Consider the following 22,247-nt stretch of genomic DNA (forward strand, 5'->3'; position numbering starts at 1 on the left):
TTTAATAGAAAAAGAAAAAAAAGAAAAACGTAGCTCCTCGTCTCAGTCGGTTTTTATTAAACTTTTGAACATACGCCCAAGATTCTTCTATCAGAGCACTTCAAAGGGCAGCCACAGTCTGACGCCTCCACAACAAAAGAGCCATCTTTAAAGAGCAATAAAGGAACATTGATTCACAACAGATTCAGCAACACAGACAGAGACAGGATATTTTAATCTCTAAGTGAGATTGAAGTGGAAATGTTTGTCGTTTTGTTTATTAGCTGATTTAAAGCATATTTTTCTGTCAAATATCCCGATGCAACACCAAAATAAACAAGTTCAATGTAGACAGACGGTAAGACATGACTACTGGTGAGAAGTGACAGATTGCTGCAGTCTGACTTCTGCCTTGAGAGGGAAGCTCTTGCCGTTTCTACCTCCATCCGAGGAATTTTAATGAGTTCACACTGAATGCAAAGCCAAGTCACACGCCCACATTAGATATATATTAGCAGGAAAGACGCTTGTTGTTTGCTGTAGTGAAATGTCATTCCCTTTCTGTCAAAATGTCAGTGAATTTACAGGTACACAATTTTACGGTTATAGGTTAAGGCGCTTAGGCTGTAGGCGGCTTATGAACATAAAATGTGGTACTGTTACATACAGATTAATTATACATGTTTATTTTTACCTCAACTAATATTGAACTCTTTGGAAGCACTGTGATAGGTACAGCGGGGCCGTATAAAGCAGAGACACTGGAAATGGAAACTGGCCAGTTTCATGTGTCACTATATTGGCCTGGAAAACCACATACGTATTCATATACTTGGCAGCGCACCATCGTGTATCAACAATGTCACATAAATCGTATTTTGTGTGTGTATGTGTGTGTGTGTGTGTGTGCATTTGTGTATCTGCTTGTTTCTGGTTTATCTCCTGTGTTCATAAAATACATTTGGACTGTGCTTCAAAAGTACAAGTATATGTTACCCTTCCGTTAAAGCAATAAAGCAGACATGAATATAACATACAGTACTTCACGCATCATTGTGATCATGCAGTTATCTCTACTTTGAATGAACCAATGGAACATATGACTGCTTTGTTTTTAATTTTCAAACCTCAGTCAGTCATTTGTCCTTAGTACTGAGTGTGTGGGAGTGTGAGGGCATTAAAGGAGGGTTACTTTGAGGCAATGGCAATGAAAAAGGATGTCAGACTGTCAAGTATCAACTCACAGCAGTGGATGTCACTACTTGGATAGCACACTCTCTCTGTAATCTCATTTTACTATCCTGTCATTCACCTCCTCTTTCATCACCCAACCCCTCTCTCAATGAGTTCATCTCCAGCAACAATCTGCACTTCTCCAATTCCAGTTATAGGACTGGCATGACAAATGACATTTCCCAATCCTTCCGCAAATACAAAACACCTCAGACGAAGCAAACACCTGTTCATACTTCATACAGTCTTCTGTCTCACTCTTGTCAGCGTGCGTGAGCTGGAACTGTTCTGCCTCAGTCAGTTTGTCACCGGTGGAAAATGTGTATGACTTCCCCTACCAAGATAAATTATTCACAGTATATGTTGAGCTGAGCCGGCTTGTATGTTTTTGCCATGACTGTGAATGTGTGTGTGTTTAAGATTGCTGTCTGACAGACACACACAAACCACACTTTATGAAATGTTCATCTCTCACTCCAGGTGGTTCAGCTATATTGATAGATGCAGCTCAAACTTCTTGCTATATCTGTATGTACTGTATGAGGATTTCTGAGGGGACATATTTTTTTCAGTGCTTGCCACTTGATTCTTATAAATATTGTATTTTTACTTTGCTATAGTTGCAATACATGACATAAAGAAAGAGTATGGGGAATTATGCTATTTTTCTTTCTATCTGAGAGTTAGATGAAACGATCAATACCACTCTCATATTTCTGGAAGTGCAGTTAGAAAAATATGGAGCTAAAGACGGTATGCGGTTAGCTTAGCTTAGCATTACGACAAGATGCAGGGGGAAACTTCTAGCCAGCATCCCCGACAACTCTAGAGGTGCATCACAAACACCTCTACAGCTGACAAAAAAAAGTTTCCACATGGATTATTGACATAAGTGGGTGTATGTGCCTGTGTTATATACTAGAACAATATTAAAACGCTCCACACTCCAAATATAGTTGATGCATGAAGATATCGTTACGGAAATTAACTATAAAAGATTGCATGCCATATGTGCGAACCAGGCATACTTTACTACTTAAGTACATTTTGCTCTACAGACATATCTTGAGTTACGCTAAGCAGGAAAATGAGCATGTCTGTGTGTGTTTGTGTGTTTGTGTGTTCTTAGTAAGTGCAAACGTGCAGTCGTGTGTGTGTTAATATATGCGTGGGTGTATATGGGATTCTATGAGTGTGTGCTTCATAGGTACGTTCTCGGTTCGAGAGCTGTCAGGATAACGTCTGAGCTGTATGCGGCGGGACAGTGGAGGCTGGTGTGACGTGTGAAGCCCAGCAGTGGTGCACTCTGTGTGGGCAGGAGGACAGACCAGCTCAGCCCGTCTCCATCCATCAGCGCTTCAGGCTGCTCAGCAAACTGGCATCTCCCCTGATACACCAAAGGCTGCCTGATGACTAACGAGCAGACACACACTGACGCTGACACACGCACACACTCACAGAGCAACAGATATTCTGTGTTACACTGCATATTAATACAGTCATACACTAGCAGGAAACCCTGTGTGTGTGTGTTCTACCAGTAACTGAACACTCAAGCACATTGTTAATTCCTACAACCACAAATACACAGGTATACTTTTCACACATATATATACACACACACACGCACACACACACACACTCACATTCATTGTCATTGCCACTTTTATTCTTCTTTCACCCTCATTCAAGCACTCATAGCCCTGCAAGTATTCGCTCTAAGCAATTTGTCTCCACAGTGTATTGTGTTCATTGTTGTTTTGTTCTGTCATGTGGGTTTAACCACTTCTCCTGGTGCGAACAAATTATTGAATCTTGAATTCTCAGAGCGGGAACACTCTTTACTAAGAGCCCGAATCCTCTGGTCATATCTTGGGCGAGTTTTGCCGTACAGCAAGACTCTATCCCCAGCGTGGCCCGTCTTAAGTTGTGGAGGGAAAGGAACTGACTTTGTTGTGTTGGTTTTTCCCTGATTCTTGCACTTTGCACTTTAGTGCCCAGGCCTGCGTACATGTTGTGATGTTTGCGTCCGTCACTGTTTGTACTGTTATGTGTTGTCGCCTCTCCTCGCTGTAAACCAATTTGCCCTCTAATAAAAATCTTGAATCTTGAATCTTGAATCTAACCCCTCGAAGCGCACGTGCACGCACAAACACACACACACACACACACACACACACACACACACACACACACACACACACACACACACACACACACACACACACACACACACACACACACACACACACACACAAGCAGACCTGCTTGGATGTCACAGTATATTTGTCACTGCAGTCCGTTTCCAATCTTGCACTCTCACACTAATGAGCTCTGACTTGTTTTCTGATTAAAACATCAAAGCTGATATGATCGTACATAAAAATGTCTCCTTCTGACGCAGGCTTCTTTTTATACATTTTGAAACATTTGCAAATGTACTTAACGCTGGAAGACTGGGGAGAATGTGCAGTGTGTGTAATGAAACTGAATGCTCATGGGGATCTTACCATACGCATTTCTGGTGCACTGGAAATGAGACACCAAGGTTTAAAAACTGCAGTCAAATAGAGTGTTAAGTGTAACTCCAGGAGGAGAAAGTGGATTTTATGATGATCCTCAGTGCGTTAGGAGAAAAGCAATGATCCATGCATTAATCATCAAACTCCCTCATCCAAAATATTTATCTAATCAAATAGATACAGAGCAGAAAAGAGGCAGACTATCTTATGCACAAAATATCTTGAAGGTCAGACAACCAAGAAGTAAGAACCACAATTGCAGCTGAAACCTTTCCAAATCACTGTTCTAACAGTAGAACATGAGCACTTCTCCTACAGCTGCTTTAGGGTTTAACTTCTAGATATGTTCTATGTTTTTAAAAATGTTGATTAAGTAAACCTTCTGGAATTCACATCATCCTAACTTAAAGTAAACTGGTATTTCTTAGTCATTGTGTGTTTTCCTAATTTTCATACAGAGCAGTCAGTGAAATATGTCTCTCTGGATATGATGAATATAAGTGCCTTTTCCTTTATTTCAAAATCAGGGTAGTCAAGCAGATGTTGCCTCTCCTCTCGAACACAAGGAATAAACACACTTTAAGCTCTGACTGCCTTTTCCTGCATGGAACATTTTGAATCCCTTGATCTCATCTTTTCCCCACTGTCCTTTATATTGTATTCATCTGCTCTTGCTTCCTCCTCATCTATCTTTCTGTTCTGCCCTGGATGACATTGTGCCAACAAGTGACACAAACTCCACACTGTGTCTGTGCTGTCTTACACTCTCCAGTCAAGACATAAAATACAAGTCACTTTAATAGGGTACCCACTATGTACCAATTCATACAAACACCGGAACACATCATGACAGTATTTATACATAGACAGACACACACACGCATCCCTCTTTTCTATTCATCCAATCTAATGGGTTGTTACCACTTTCCAGTATTTTCCATTGGGTGCCAGCCAGCATCCTCCTTCCTACCTGGAAGTTACTCTGAAGCTAAACACAGAGGCTTATGTGCTCAGGTGTCTCAAATGTAGCCATGTGCTCAAGAAACAAAGTGCAATGTCATCGAGAGGCCTTTGATGTTTTTCAGGGCCGAGGACATTTTATTTATTTTCCTGGATCAATGCACCTGAAGTTTAAATAACTGCTGGACACTGAGAGCGTCAGCCTTTTCTAGTGTTTTAGGTTCCAATAACTCAATCGGTGTTATAACAGGTTTGTTAGAGAGATTTTCACAAGACAGAAGACTCCAACATATTGAGCAATTAAACAAACATAGGTTAACTCATCAGTCACTGCACTGACAGTTCAAAGAAAATTGCGATGGCTGTTATGAACGGGCAAAGTAGCAATATCAAGACGAAAACGTACAAATGTCCATTGATACCTAGTGGATAGTACTGTATACCATTCCATTAATTACCAGATACCAATAATTTGGCTCTGCTGAAATAGCTCTATTTTTGTATAAAAGGTCATTATTACATATTACCTAGGGGGCAAAGTGATTTTTTGGACATGGGCTGTTGTAAAAGGTTGTTCACCAGAAATTATATCTAGGACCTTCAAGGATCAAAACCTGGGTGGACAACCTGGTCAACTACCTGCTGGAAAGCTACAGGAGGCCGAAATAGAAAATCAGAACCATGGTTTAATGCAAGGGTAAAATTTTAATGTTTTAACTTATAGATATCATCATGAAACTTTGCCAGTTGATTATTGGCATTAAAACAATGATTTTTTGTATTGAAGTTTGTTTCAAAGATGTTTGAATATATATGCAAATTTTGCATATTTCACAAAGTATGCACACATTTGCATATCTTTAAAAACCAAAAATCTAGATATTGGTTAAAGCAAGAGTTGAAATCTTCATTGCATTTTGACTTTATATTTCGGCCTCCTGTAGCTTTCCAGCAGGTAGTTGACCAGGTTGTCCACCCAGGTTGTGATCCTTGAAGGTCCTAGATATAATTTCTGGTGAACAACCTTTTACAACAGCCCATGTCTGTTTTCCAAAAAAAGAGGGTTTTGCCCCCTGGGTATATGTATACCTATACAACCAGTGTGGTAATGATTAAATTACTAAAGCAACACAATTGTTTAAAGTGAAAGTTCTTGATAGATCTAACCCAGGGGTGTCCAAACTTTTTTCACTGAGGGCCACATACAGAAAAATCTACGAAGGGCCGGGCCACTTTGCAAAAATAATCAGGACATGTAGCTGCTCTGATGTTTAGTTTCATAGTGTCTTCGTAAATTGTAATCCTTCTTCACGGCAACACTTTACTTGCACATTAAAAATATACATCCCCCTCTTGTTAAATGCCATTGATACACCCAGTGTTTTCTGCTTTTACGTCTAATGTCCAGCTTGGTGAAAATAGTAGCCAGCTGAGATCCCGCCCCTCCAAGGGGGGTCCGGGGGTATGCCCCCCCGGGAGATTTTTTTAAGTTTTTAAAGTGAAATGCATGAATCTGGTGCACTTTGAGAGGGAAATTAAGAGGCTAAAGCTGAAGAATTTTGTATGAAAAAAAATGTAAACACTGTGTCAGATGATTTAGAAGCTATTGGAGAAGGACACATAGATTTTCCATAATAATATTAATTTAAATTTGAATATTATGCAGGGTCCTCTGGGATGGCCTTGATGCTCTTTTTCTTTTATGGGACATATTTCTCTGCAATATAATGAGTGCATTTAGATTATTTAAAAATGAAAAGGGCCATATTACATTATATTTTTAAAATGTGCCAAGGGCCAATCAATCAGTTTTGACACCCCTGCACTAGTGGGTTAACTAAGAAATGCAAAAAAAAAAAAAAAAAAAAAAAAATTTTTTTTTTTAAAGGGCCATATTGCATTATATTTTTAAAATCGGCCGCGGGCCAATAAAAAGCGGGCCGCGGGCCGCAGTTGGCCCGCGGGCCGTAGTTTGGACACCCCTGATCTAACCTCTAATTGTGCTCTAGAAGTGCCCAGGTTGATGCATTTCATTTTTAAATATACTAAAGTTTCACCCAGATGTCTATCCACCATAGTCTAAAAAATCCTGTGGGAAACACTGATGTAATTGTTCAAATACGGCCACAACACCATAAAAGAAGAGTTACATAAAGTCTGTCAGTTCCAGGAACTGTAATAGCACGTGGTTTGATCAAACCTGGCTGGAAGATGTACAGTAAACCAAACAACAATAATACCTGGTTTTGACCAAAGAAAACAAATTGAATATATTGAAGCCGTCAACGGTTTCTTTAAAATAAGAATCAAATCCTTCACATCAACACAGACAGTGTCAAACGAGCAGCTAGCACCACACTTCTGCAACATGTTAAGTACATACAGTACATTTAAAAAAATGATGAGACTTAGAGAATGACCACGGGCGTTTTTCCGAGGTGCCAATTACAGTCCAATTCAGTTCTGCTTATGTTGAGGGAAATACTGCTTGAATGGGGTGAAAATTAAAGTCAACTGTTTGTAAGAGTCAACATGTGAACGTGACTCTCCAAAGTCACACAGACTCTGCCCTCAGAGGTGTGTGGTGCTATTATTATGCACACAACCACATGAGGACCTTTAAACAGGGTTCCCACAACTTCTTAAACTTCAAATCCTTCATTTAAAACACTATCAAAGCCTTACATGTTTTTTCTCAAATTCACAAAAGTTCTCATTTTCAAGGACTCGTGGAGACACTGTTTAAAGTATTTGGCAAGGACGAATACCAAATCCTCATCAGTGTGAATGTTATGTGGTCGTTCATATTGAAATTAAGTGTCTATCCCTTCAAAGAACCAACTAAAGCTGAAAGTTGCATCACATATTCTGCTCATATAATAATAATAATAATAATAATATCTGCTTGGTTAAAAAAGAAAACCTGGACTGATGTTGATCATTAGAACAAAGTGTATAGGACATCAACGCGCTGGGCTGATGTGCTACCTGTTGATGGACCGGCACGGTCCTGGAATCCATGTCTGACGCACTCACACCGTGCGACTGTATAAATCTCTCCCTCACACACAAACATTTTCGTAACTCTTACTGTGACACTGTGAAAGCAGACAACTGGATACATAACACTCATTACTCACACAGCAACATCACACTTAACGCGTGGACAGGTGGCATATATCATCTTCGCACAAAAATGTTTGACAAAGATTAAACATTGGGACAAACATTACAAAAAAAACACACAGAAATAATCTTCTTCTGAGCATAGCACAATATGCAAACTGTGGCTGGAACCCATTTCAGCAAATGTGATGAGCCCAAGGATTAATAAATACTACATATATAGAGTAGTATATAAACTGTATTTATAAATATTTCGTTTTCAAACACCCGCACAGCATTGACTCCCACACAACACAAACACTGACAGCAGCATCTGTTTCAACATAACAGCTTACTAATTTAACAATGAAAGGAAACTTTTCTTTTATAAATCATGTACATTATTCTGTGTGCTTGTTTGTGTGTGTTTGTTTATCTGCTACCGCGTGTGGATGTGTTTGTGTGTAGCACGTGTGTAGCCATAAAAGCCTTGAATCAGTCAAAATAAGCTATGTCCAGCTGGCCTGGTCATGTCCAAAGGTGTATAGTGCAATGTAGTGTGTAATGTATGTTCTTCATGTTATGTCTGTCAGTGTCTGATGTATGGACTATCTGTTTGTGTCATTTGTCTGATGTTATGTCATGAAGTGCGACTGTGCCGCAAACCCAACTGCCCCACGGGGACAATAAAGTTTTCTACTACTAACTACATTTTGTCATGCTGCACTGTTAATGTAAATGCCCATTGGTCTACATATATGCGTGTGTAAATTTCTGCACATGTGTTTGTCTAATTATTTTTCTAACATGGTTGTGTGTTTAGTTCTGGCTTTGTGTCTTATATATTTCCTTTATGTGCAATTTGTGTGTGTAAGCAATTGTACGAGCGTTTGTGTATGTGTGTGTGTGTGTGTGTGTTAACCACTCCCTGCCACCTAGCATTAATGAGCACTGCAGTGACTGATGGGGAGTCACCAGTAAGATAATCCATTCACTCAAATGCCATCTGACAGTTTTATCTTGTTTTTATACTGCACTGGGATGCTGTATCAACCGGAAAGCCTTGATTTGCTATATAAATGGATCAAAGCTATCAACTTCAAAAGTTACAGCATTAGATATGTTAAATCACTATATCCCATGATAATAATTTAATGAATTCCGCTGAATCTGTTAAGATCTGTAGATTTAAGTTTATTTTACAAGTTGACAAAAAGTTTCTTGGTGCGACAGCAAACAGCATCAAGTTAATGGCAGGCTTGGACAGGGCCCAAATCAAAATAATCAACATGTGCAAGTTTGAGAAGATTACAGGGTCTGAATGTCGGTTTTGATTCATTTTCGATTAATTGCACAGCCCTACAGTCCACTCACTGAAAACTAAGACTTTACCCTGGCTAAATAGTGTGTGCTATTTTTGCAGATTGTTTTTGGCCCAATGGCATATTATACAAATTTCAAGGCCTTGACACACATACTTATCAGGAAGACATACACAGGAACAGCGTCCAAGACTACAAGTGCCAGAACAATTGGGAAATCACTAGAAAGTATGCAAACGTAAGTGCAACATACTTTACTGTGATCAGCAAAGCTCTGCGCTTCTTACAAAAGTATGCTGCATTATCGGTGAATCACAGTCTTGATTCTAGGTGTCCTAACCCTTCTAATCAAGTACATTCATCGTGTCCGTTAAAAGTTTTAAGGTGTCTCCACCTTTTTCTGCTTTATTTATTTGATTTATTTACATCAAATATAAGTTTTGAGTTAATTCAGTCATTTTTACAGTAACCCTTTTATCCACCTTTGAGCTGTCAAAGAAAAGAAAACTGAATCTTGAATGGTAAAAATAATGGCTCAAGAGTTCCAATGTGGCATTTGTTAGTGAATGGAGTAATCCAAAATATAAAAGAAAACCTAACCTAACCCTGCATGAATTGCTGCTTGCGAGTTAAATCTTATTCTGGTATTGCATTTGTTATTGAAAGTCCAGTTCATTCACAAATATCCTTAACTGAGATAGTATTTAAAGCTAATTGTGTACACAAGGGCTGCCTGCGTATTTGAAGAGTATAAGTGTAAAATGCAGTTTAATAAAATGACTAAACTGCACATAAATATGCTGTGTCCAGTTAGAAACATGCACACTAAGGATTTCCGTCCCCTTAATCCTTAAAGGTTTTTCTCCCATCAAAGCACATAAAAAAGGCTCAAGCTTTCTGTCAAAAGTGAGATTACTGTCCTCACGTCACTGAGGTTTCTTTATGTCATTTAAACATGAGTTTAGGACTGTGGTCCAGAGCAGATGTAACAACTTAACCCCCGCGACCTCAGCTGTCCCGCCTGAGCAAATAAAACGTCAACATCCGGCTTCACAGCCCCTCCTGTGACAGCTCCACTTCCTCCTTCTCACAGCGCTCCTCTTCCAACAAGACTGTTGGGACGGGAAGGGACCTGTTGTTTCCTCACTTCAACCATGCTGCACTCTGTGGGCGTGCTGCTATGTGTGTGGATAGATTTGCTGTATGTACAGATCGATTAAAAATAAAACAGAATGTGTACATTCCTTCCACAGCTGTGATATGCACACCCTGCTCTTCCTGTGTTAACAATCTGCCACATGTTCACATACATAGATTTCATTTAAAAAACAACACTAACGGCTCATTAATGCTCCCATTAAGTGCAAAAATAGAGATGTACGTTTTCAACGGTATAATCGCCACTGGCCTTGTACTTCCATGCGTTGTTTATGTTGGAATGGACGTCAATCAAAACAACCACTAGAAGGCAGCAGTGCCGTTCAGTCACTCGAGTCAAAAGTTACTACAATAGGAAGAACAATATTCAAACAGCAATTAAATAGCTATTGCGATAGTGACATAGCCATAGGGATGAAACAGGCCAAATTGGAGCCAGTGTTAGACGGTCGTGGTCTGTGAGGCCATTAATACATCACGACATGTTGAACAAACTAGTCTAGCACAGGCCTCCCCTTCTCTTTTGCTGCAGTCCAGCTGCTATTCAATTCACGTCTGATCTCCGCCCAGCTGCTCTGTTGCAGTTGTCTGTCCCTGTGCCCAGGCGATGTAACATCATAAATATATGTAATTTTATACCAACTGACACAACCTCTCCTCAAAAATCTCTGCCATTTTTCGCCGTTGAAAGGCACGGCTCTGGTTTGAACTGTTGGCTACACTGCCCTTATGGACAGAGGGCCCCTTCCATATCCATATCCGTATCTAATGTAGAGTATAAATTAGCTAACATAAGATGCATTTTACAATGGCAAGTTTTAACAGGAGAAAAATGTGTTAAGATGAACATCGACTGTTTTCATGGCTGAGCAAACACAGAAAAGAGTGCCACTGAATCCATCTTAATCAAGTGACAACTGACTGCACTGTTAGATTGAAAGGTGATCACCTCTAGCACAGAAACAGCACAGCAAAATATGTAAACCACAATAGGATCTTATGGGTTTTCCAGTTTTTAACAATGATCCAGCAACTATCTCTAAAGATATGTCCACAACCAAGATAACATGTGCACACGGCTTACATTAAGTGAGAGAGTGTGTCATCTTGACACAAACAGCAGAAAGCAAAATAACAACAAATCCTATTATTTTAGAAACAAACCAGAAAAGCTCTGCTTGAAAGTTAACAATAATCTGCAAATTCAAGTTCAAACTGCATGAAGAAAGAGGAAACTGGATGTCGTTTTTTGTTTTTAAAGGAGCGATCCAATCATATATTTTGGCCAGGAAATAGCTTTTTCACACCAGAAAAAAACAAAATTGTGGTCAGCTGAAGGCTGTTTTGAATTAAATAAATGAAAGATGTCAGCCATAAAAGTGTTTTCCCAGAGCCACTCGATCCAAACCAGGGACCAATATCATGCACAAGTAGCAGTCCATACTAAAATCAGGATTTTTAGTTAACAACTCACTGACCTTCTCTAAAAGTCTCAAATATGTAGGAGCTTCCAAAGTTAGGACAAGATGAGGAAGAGATTTGGTTCATGACTGTCTGTTTTGCAATTTTGTTCAATTAGGAGTGCAACAGCATATGGGTGTGCATCATTTCACCCATACTTTCACATAACGCACACACAAATACACACTTGTCCATAAGTCATTCAATTCAGCTTCAGCCACAGTATAACAATTAGGATAAAAACAAAAGTGTATTGGGTGTTTCTATATGAGTATATCTGTGCATGTTTGTGTTCATGTAGTAATGCATATGGGTAGGAGGGGGTGGATGCATTTGTGAAAGAATGGAACAAATGAAGGTATTACATTTTGAAAGTGTATCCCTACACAACCTGCATCAGTTTGATACCATGTGCACACCCTAACTCCAGCTGGCCATTGTCATCAGGTGAACTGCAGGCAATATCAACTTTACATATGTTATATTTAAAGTGCATTGTAATGACTGAAAGGGTTGGTAGTACTCACACAAAAGCGTGGTAGATGAAAGCCCATTCCCTTGGTCTCTCCAACACATTGTACAAGAAATTCTGGAGGCGCCGGTACCGCGCGTTCCTGCGGCCACTCTGCGCGCTGTAGGTCAGCGGCTTCCCCAGCAGGCTGAGCCGAGCGCCCTGCTTCCGCTCCGCGCCCACCGCAGCACCTGCCATGGCGGGAGACAGGAGACCGTCCCCGACCGGCACGGCGTTGTTCATCGTCCTCCGTCCGGACTCCACATCTTTCAGTGCGTAGTCCTGCACTCGGCGTCCCGTCGAGGTCTTCAGCCAGAGCCCGGTGGTGCCGCTCTCTTCGCCGGTATGACTTCGCGGCATGGCATCATCAGCGCAGTGCGCTGGCAGACCGGCAGACATTCACATGTAGCCAAGCGCTCTTTCGCCAGAGGGTGTTGAGCTACTTTGGCTATCACACACACAAAATAAAACAAATAAGTGAGTTAAGAGTTAAATATCTAGAGTGTCTTCATCTTATCATCATCTGGCCGTTTGAGCAGATCCACAGTCCGGTTTGGACACTTTGGCCATCTGCGCGAGGCTGGGGAAGTGTTGGGTTATGAAGGAGTCGATCCATCGAGACATTTGGCGGGGGGAGGGCTTTCTTACCCTCCCTCTCTTTTCCCAACTCACTCTCACTTGCCGTGTTGTTTCTTTCTGTCAAAGTGTGCGGGTGCAGTGCCAAAGGGCATGTTTCTCTTTTACGCACTGGACAGAGAAGGACGCAGCACGGCCAACACAACTGGATTAGTGGTGGAACTCGGCAGTTGTGTCTGCATCTAAGATTTCCAAATAGCATAATGAATGTTAATTGAAAAAACGTCAAAAAACAATGCACAGATGAAGAATAGTTTACGCATGCGAGGGAATTGCCCGAGGCTCTAAACAACTGCACTTATCTTTTGATCGGTGTATTTTAAAATATAGACTTTATTAATGACAATAGTTTGCTTAAAAAACATGATTCCGGAAAAAAGGTTCTTATTTTGCAACTTTAACTTTGATAGGGAACTGCACATGAAGTTGCTGGTATGATAGCCTAACCTATGGAACTGTTTTCACATAATGGGTATTATATAAAAGTAAAACTTCATCACTAAATTGGTTGAAAATAAAACAGCCCTTCGAAATGAGATCATAATGAGAGAAGCAGACTTGACAGAGAAGTGAAGGGGGTTTCAGTAGCTGCAGATGCGGAGATGGTGATCCGCTTTGTCTCAAACTATCTACGATCGGAACAGAACACGATTTCTAATTATGTCGTAGAGCTGCATCAATCTCTCCCCACTGAACGTACATGTGACGCACATATGCTTAGCATAACTATTTGTGTGTCTGTCAACTAAATACCAAAGCAAAAAGGCCTATTGCCCTTTTTAAATTACATGTCAGTATTTACGTCCATTTAAGCACTGTAGCCCTTTGGCCAAAATTTATTTGAAACGTGTTGATTTTGAAATAGAGGGAAAGAGAAAAATGTAAAGGTTTATTTTTTCCGTGTTTTTTTCTGCTTGACCATACAGCTAAGAGAAATGCGGAGGCAAGGCTGCAACACACTGTATAACTGAATGAAATGGATACAATTTCCTATTTTCATGTTTTATTTAGGCCTCCTCCTCCTAAAAGTCGTTTATGCAGAGTTTCTCTTTCGGATTTCAAATTCCATCCATCCAATGCTTGCTATGATGTCAGCAACATGATGCCATCACGTGCGTCATTGCCCAACTATACTGAACCCACTCTTAACTATTTTTTTTGTTAAACCAAGACAAGTAATGATTTTTTTCCTCTCCTGATGTGTTCAAAGCTTGACCTCTAGTGGTCAAACATCGGTAGTACATGGGGTAGCCCTCGACAAAATAAATATTCTTCAGCAATTCGTTTTTAGTATTTTGGATTGATATTTTCTTGAACTTTTACTTCCTCGAAAAGGCCCAGTCTGTCGTACTTAATAAGGTCTACATTGTTAAAAGATTAAAATGTTAAGTTTTAAGACTTTTCAGAAATAGACCTTATCATAGACACCATCAATCATTTCCACTCATGTTTCCCCCCTAAGCATGTTACTCAGTATGACTTCAGGTTTATACTGAGGCTAAAAAAACGTTTATTTAAGTAGGCTAATTAAAGTCCATGTAACACGTTCAGATAACCTTTCCTATGCAATTCGCCTATTATTCTCACAGGACTAAGCTATTCATGAATAAAAAATATATAATATATATAGCCTAATTTAGATCATGTTTTAGAGCCATGTCATCAATGGTCCCTTGCCCGTTTCTGTGCCATTTTCATCCTCTCACTTGAAGCCTTTTGTATTGCCAATATAAGATGTTTAATTTGAAAGAAGACACACATCAATTTACAAACAAGGCAACAGTGCCATCAGGTGACGGCTCAGAAACATTGAATCATGAGTTAATTTTTAAACTATATCTTATCTTAATTTATTTTTGTAGCATAGCCTATACCCTGTGTTTATGTAGCCTAAATGTTATGAGCATTTTAATTAAAAGCACCCTGTGCATTCAATATATTGCTACGCACAATGAGCCAGTTATTTACAAATAAAGTTTCTAATTATTATTAATTAATACATGGGGGAGGGGGGCTATGTGCCATATTGAAACACAGTAGCTTATTTAGAAAGAAAGAAGAACTAAAACTCCACCGTAACACAAATGTTTTTGTTCTCAAGCTAACAAGAAGAAAAAAACGTTGCTAGCTGCAAGGGTCGCAAGATGTATAACTTCGGCTAGGCCGACTTCAGCAACAAAAAAAAAGACTATAGTTTTCATGTGTTTTTATAATTATTTTCGCTCGGTAACTTTACCTCAATGCTAATGGCTTGTGTGGTCTCCACAGCTAATACTATGTCAACCCAACATAGCGTTTGGTTTTGAAAAGCACCAGAGTGAGTGGGCTAACTTAACTCATTGTTCTCCGGGAATGCAGCTGGATCATAGATAAAGATAATATGGTACCCACCCACGACCCCACGACTGCATTATATCGAACGTGATAACACCCTTGTTGGAAAATACGGTAAACATTCGAAGCCATGATTCGAAGGCTAAAAAAAGCATGGAAATAATAGAAAAAAAGAGGTAGGCTAAACATTCGACTGCCCAATATATAAGGGCAAACATTCGACAACTGTCTGCAACACACGTCACAGTTAAAAAGCTATCTTACCTCACCTCACTGAAGGTAGAAACGTACCTGCGGGTGCTGGAGGGAGTCTTAAAAACTGAAGAATGTAACATGAAGTATGATGTTAATTTTCCATGAATACAATAATATACAGAGTAGGCCTATATGAGGGAAATGTTATAGGCTAAATGGTAAGCTAGTGTTGCAAGTGCCCCATCAAGCTGGTGAGAGGGAAATGCACTCCTGGGTCTCTGTTTCCAAGTGTTTTGAGATGTGATTAAAAAAAAACTGCATAATTCCCATTCCCCCATCTGTTACAATTGTCCAATAGGGGGCTCATTGGGTAGAGAAAAGTAGGTAGGCCCTAATATTCTCAAGTCTTGAACTCTGCAAAGGCTAAACCAAAAAAAATAAAATAAAAAATATTTTGTTAAAGGGTATACATTTGTGATGTATTTATGGTTAAACAATTTGAAACACTGTTAGAAACCTCAATACATACAGACAGGGAACAAAACCTATTTAACATTTCAGAGGTTGCACTTTATTACATGGATGGGAAACAGGGGAAGCTAATATTATCCTACTTAAAAACATTTATTTCAAGAGAGAGAACATCATTTATTAAAAAAAAATATTCATCAATGTAATGTTCAAACAGAGAATAGGCTATGAGAGAGTTTAAAAACAAATCTTTTTTAGGTTGTTATTTGTATTGCCTGTCAAATAAAATTGGACTATCGGTCAACTATTAAATAACCAACTAAAATGATGGAGAAAATATGTTTATTGTTTATGAATTCATTATTATTCACATTATAATTTGCATTTTCACAGCTAATATTTAGAAGACGGTGTGAAGGACTGTGTGTGTGTGTGGGGGGTGGAGCGCGCGCGCGAGAGAGAGAGAGCATTGGTTGGGATTAGGTTGGGTTTGCTGGTTGAACAGGATTACGGCGCAATTCCCCGTGCTGTGCGCTCTGCCGGACTATGAGGATAGTCCTCACGGCATTTCTCCGTCTGCCTTAACTGATCGACAGCTGCGACCTACACCCCGCAATCCCACTGATCCCAGTGACACAAGCCTAGGCTCATTGCTTTATTGAAATGACCAATGTCCCTCAAATCGTCAAAATTGGGATTTCCTGCAAAATGCTTCCCAACAACAGCGCGGTGTTCTTCAAATCCGACGGCGCCCGGTTCGGACAGACCCGGACCATCAAGCTGCTCACCGGGTCCAAGTACAAACTCGAGGTGGTCGTGAAACCAGGAGCGGTTGAGGCCACGTAGGTACCTCTTCGATTTTTGTTTCAGACGTGGATTATCCTGACCTGTTCTGACACTGCCTCGTCAAACCTTTTAGCCTCATAATAGACTATTGCTATAGGCTTATACATGCATTCCTTCTGGAAACATTCCATAAATATAGGCTATGTTCATTCACTAATAAGAGATGTGCACATTTCAATCGACAAAGGAGGCGTTACTGGATTATGGATATTTTCAATAAGGCAAAATGGACATACTGCTTCCTATAGTCTACACAGGAGCTTTCCCGTATTTCCGCTCTTATAACAGACAGCAGCCTTAATACATTACTTGGTGGTTAATTAAAGAATCAATGATTATGCTCACTCTCAACGTGGTGATCTTAACAGGTTTTTCTGAGAAGGCATGCGCGGATTTAAAGTTTGCCTTCATGGAAAGTAGGATTTAAGGCGGTTTTAAGCCTCCCGCACATTGGGTAAAGAAGAAAGGTAGGCCTAGTGATTTCCAATGGGAAAACCCAACATTACTTTCAAATGACTTGAGTTTTATATTAAAATTGCCATGAAATATGGTTGCAGTGCTTTGTGTTATTATTCATCATGACCAAAAGCCCCGTGCTTCTGCGATCAACATGTCTTATTTCCGAGCATAGTATGGCTACTCGAAAGTAGCATTTTACGAGGAGCACTTGAAGGCCTCATGTCAAATCCACCACCACATTAAGACTACACGTTGGGGCTTTGTATCACCGCCCCTTGGGATTTCCCTACAATTCATGATTGTGTGATGATTGTTGTTGTACTTTCATCTGTACATAAGGATTAGTGTTGCACATCAAAAAATCAGGCAGTGATAAATGTTGGTCACAAAAATAGGTCACACATGCAATGATGCACAAGAGATGTACACTCAAAAAAGTGAACTCAGTGAGCTGTTGAATTTAATTAATGTTTTTATGTCAAATTTAATTAACATGTCTGTGTTGGCTTTTAAAACGTAACCCACTTCAGTTGGTTTCACTTAAATGTAAGACTTCTTAAAACCAAAGAACGCCAGTTGAGTAAATACAAAGTAACAGTTTTGAGTAAATCGCACAATCAAGACTGAACACACAACAATTGTCCTAGATGTGTTGCCGTAGGCCAGCATTGCGCATGCTCGTGAACGTGGACATCGGGAGCAAGAAATTCAAACGTCCCCATCTTGACTACAGACGCATGGCAAGCACCAAGAGAGTTGTACTGAACAGCCATCTAAAAATCCTCATAAGTTTGAAATTACCTTTAAATGCAACATGTTTTCTTTCTGCAGTTAGGGAAGCAAGGCAGTGTGAAAAAGGATTTACCTTTTCTGTTTTTTGGTAAATAATTCTCATTGCTGGGTCCATAATCTCCAATGTGTTGTGTCTCTTAGCCTGTTATCTTATATATACACTGTGTTGTTATCCAAAGTGTGAAAAACATTGCATCGTATGACATTTTCTTCCATTTCAAACGTTTTGGTCGTAACGTTTGACGGCAAGATATGCCTATTGTATTTGCATTAAACGTTGTAATTCAACTATATTACTTGTGTTGTGTACTCTTGGACCGATATCTTATGCACTATTTAGTAATGTGATTTTAATTAACATAATTATTATATATGTAGAAGTTGTTGATAATATATAATCAGGTGAAGTACGTTTTGTCAACCAGTTAAGTAAAACAAAGTACAGTGGTTCCCACACTTACATACACTGTAAACAATTGCTGTAAATTTACAGCAGGATTTCAACAGCATTAACCTGTTATTTATAAAAACAGCATTTAACTGTTAATATAAAAGGCAGTCTGTTAAATGACAGTCCTTTGCTGTTATGTTACGGAACGGTAATGTTTTTCAAAAATACTGAACTTTGCTGTTAATTTACCATCAAACTTAGAAGGGACAACTTGACATGAGCTGCCTGCACATGTGAAGCTTATACAATTTTCTTCATTAATCCTCATCCATCCACATCTTAACTAATAAGTTTATATCCTCTGGTTAAGTTTACTTAAAGTTGAGTTATATTTACTTGGAAATCGAAAGTGCAGTTAACATAATTAAACCAAGTTAGTCTGAAGTTATGTTTACTCAGTAGAATGAAGGAAACGGATTGCCTTCGATAAATCAAATAAGCACAACAAAGTGTATTGTAGAGACGCCCCCTTTCCCACAATGACTTGCACTGGACTAAACGTTTGGTATGTTGCTATTTGCACCCTCAGTAAAGGGGATGTTTCACTCCATTACGTCACTATGCATTTTGTTTAAATAAAACATTTCTGTGTGAACTAACCGTTATTTTTGGTTATAACAAACGGTTTGTGGAAATCTTAAGCAAGATCCCTAGTTCAACTCAGGAGACAATTTGCAATATAAATTAATCATTCCATTGAACTTAATATATTGTGACAAGTGTCTTGAAGTAACAAACAGAAGCTGATCTCTGTGTTTAGCATTTGAACAAATAGGGGACATAGTAAACTTACATATGGAATGAAACACATCTGCCCAATGAAATATAACATCCCCTTCACTCACGGTGCAAACAGCAACATAACAAACATTTAGTCCAGGTTCATCCCTTTTTTTCATTAACAGTATAATCCTGTCAATTTTAGTGACAGTAAAATAATGTTCATTTAACAGTATTAAAATGGCAACCCTGCTGCCAGTTGATTAATGTTTTTTTCCAGGGAAATTTCTTACACTGTATGTAAGTTAAGTTGGAACTACAATGTGAGGTTAAGTTAGTCTTGCTTAATAAAGTTGAGTCATATTAACGTAAGTGGGTTAAGTCAGTAGAATGATTATCTTTGTTGGTATTACTCAACACAGTTAATTAAGGCAAATGTAGCCATGTTATGTTGAATGTACTTAACCTAGTTAAGTTGGTTGCACACAAGTGAGTTGATTCCATTTTAATCATAATTTTCAAATATATCTAACTGAACTCAGTTGTGTGGAAAACGTTGACATAACTGTATTAAGTAAATTCAACAACTTATTTTTTTGAGTGTAGGTCTACTGAATTGGGGGCATGCTCATATAAACACAGCTGTAAAGCCTTTTCCAGTGAGTAAACACAGTTTATTTATAGCATGTGCATTGTTTTGAGCACATTATTGTCCACACATGAAAGTATTGGTTTAATAAAAAAAACAGTTTTGAAGAATTTAAAAAGTTTACTTTCTTAATACCAGTGAATCAATTTGTTTTGCATACATCCTGTTTTTGTCTTACTAACACATCGTTTGGGTTATTCTTACATCATTTCACTCAAACTCTGCTGATGTGTGAGTCTGATGTGTGGTTTACATTGAAATGACTCTCATTAACCATTATTTATAACATATTTGTTAAATGATGTGCATGTGTCTGCAGGTCGATGAGCATAGGTGGGGTGACCTTTCCCCTGGAGCAGCAGTCCAAAGACCCACAGTCGGTGATCTATAGCGGCCAGTACAACACAGAAGGGGTGGCACACACCAAGAGTGGAGAGAGGCAACCAGTTCAAATCAACATACAGGTATCATAGATGTGCAGGCATGGGGCATATTTCTATAGAGGAAATAGGAATTTAGAAGCCCAAGATTCCAAAGTAATTGTATAGCCAGGAAGCATTCAGGAGCAGAGCAGAGTCTGTTTGGATACCTGTCCCATGGGTAGAGAAGCACCTACTGTTATCCTTAAATCACGGAGTCATCACTTCAGCTTTAATTCTTCCACAACTGTGTCTCAGCGTGTTCCTGTAGTCCTAGATCAAAGACCTAATGGCTGTCTTACCAAATGTGTGTGTGTGTGTGTGTGTGTGTGTGTGTGTGTGTGTGTGTGTGTGTGTGTGTGTGTGTGTGTGTGTGTGTGTGTTTGTTGCTACAGTTAAGTTGGCAAGCCATGAGAGTTTCCCTGGTTACAGTTTTTCTTCAGTGTGTCCTGATAGCTACAGGTGTCACCATTGTTGCACTTCAGCTATATAAATATTTTTCTTGAGCCCATGGTGAAGTCTTTAAGTGTCAGTTTATGTGATCAAGAGTCCAAAACCCAAATAGATTTGCTACCATGGAATAGAATTCTTGCCTGATAATAATCAATTAAATTATTAATTGATAATCAAACTTGTTGCAAAACAGAAATAACTCTGGTTTGACAAAACTGTTCCTATGTGTATCCATGCCCATCTGCCCAGTTCACAGCCTGAGGTGTTTGGGATGATATATTAGTGTTTTATTGTCGTCTGTGTGTTGGTGTTTCTATCTGCCCAGTCAGTTTGCTTCCTGTTCATTTCACTCTTCACAAGATTGTTCACAGGATATAGTGCCAGTTTCTTAGATGTCTGTGTGTGTGTGTGTGTGTGTGTGTGTGTGTGTGTGTGTGTGTGTGTGTGTGTGTGTGTGTGTGTGTGTGTGTTCCCATCTGTCCACTCTGTGTGTTTTTCATCGGTCATGTCATCAAATCTGTATACTGTGTTTCTCTGTGTATGTGCTCATGTGTGCATGTGTTTCCCCTTCAGTTCACAGAGGCGGGAGAGTTTGAAACGGTGTGGCAGGTGAAGTACTACAACTACAATAAAAGGGACCACTGCCAGTGGGGAAACAGCTTCAACAGCATAGAGTACGAATGCAAACCCAACGACACGCGCACACTCATGTGGGTCAACAAGGAGATGTTTGTCTGATGGAGGAACAATTGAAATATTCTGCAACAAAAAGGTGTGAAAGTTCTAACAGTCAGTATAACATATTCTATTGCCTCCTATACTGTATAAGTCAAATCTATCCACTTTTGTTTCTGGCTTAATTGTGGTCTTACACTTTTTCCATCATCTACCAAAATCAGAAAATCAAAAGGGTTTTCAGAGGTGCACCCTTTCGCCACTTTTCCTGCCATATCCGGTCCTATGGCAGAACATAAATAATGCAGTGCTGTCTTTTAGCAGTGGTTTTGTACATAGTGATTATACAAAAATATGTCCAAATGAATAGGGCAAATTTCCTAAACTGGGAATATAACATGTAGCACTTTTTAACAAACATACTTTATAGTATTTTTCAATCAAACCTCGAAAGACGAGGATTAAATGACATTTGAGATACATATTTTTCCAAGTGTAGTTTTATTGTGGCATCTGGTGACCCTCGAGTGTGTTCAGACTTAAGTGTATGTATGTACATGTGTGATTGCACCTTTGCCTCTGTGTTTAGTTTAGTGTGTGTGTGTGTGTGTGTGTGTGTGTGTGTGTGTGTGTGTGTGTGTGTGTGTGTGTGTGTGTTTATGTGCATGTGTGTTTTTGTGTATGTACATTCAAAAGTTTCATTCAAAAAAACATTCCAACATTTCATGAAAGAAAGAAAAACTATTTCTGGTATGAAAAGTTAAGCATCCTATGTCATGTTAGCATTTACCAAAAAAGATAACTTACAGTAGGCTACCTTGTGGAATAGAACATGTCCCCTTCTTCTGATGTTATTTTTTTTTTCTTAAAGTATGCAACAGTGGAGGGAAATGTGG

General features: G+C 39.2%; 2 protein-coding genes across 2 annotated transcripts in view; one reads left to right on the forward strand and one right to left on the reverse strand.

Moving 5' to 3' along the window:
- Positions 1–12,650, reverse strand: part of kcnq5a (potassium voltage-gated channel, KQT-like subfamily, member 5a) — a gene marked incomplete at both ends in the record, with an annotated part of 73,188 nt that extends 60,538 nt beyond the window's left edge. Inside the window, one exon of the mRNA XM_080036587.1 lies at positions 12,268–12,650. Within this exon, the coding sequence (XP_079892713.1) occupies positions 12,268–12,650 (383 nt within the window). The remainder of the gene's footprint in view (positions 1–12,267) is intronic.
- Positions 12,651–16,550: 3,900 nt separating this feature from the next.
- cnrip1b (cannabinoid receptor interacting protein 1b) lies at positions 16,551–21,414 on the forward strand (the record flags this gene model as incomplete). Its single annotated transcript, XM_080036247.1, has 3 exons — positions 16,551–16,729; positions 20,124–20,268; positions 21,250–21,414. The coding sequence occupies 3 exons, from the start codon at positions 16,551–16,553 to the stop codon at positions 21,412–21,414; spliced, it is 489 nt and encodes a 162-aa protein (XP_079892373.1).
- Between the last annotated feature and the right edge of the window lie 833 nt (positions 21,415–22,247).

The sequence above is a fragment of the Ammodytes marinus genome, assembly GCF_949987685.1.
Source record: "Ammodytes marinus genome assembly, chromosome: 11".
NCBI lineage: Eukaryota > Metazoa > Chordata > Actinopteri > Uranoscopiformes > Ammodytidae > Ammodytes > Ammodytes marinus.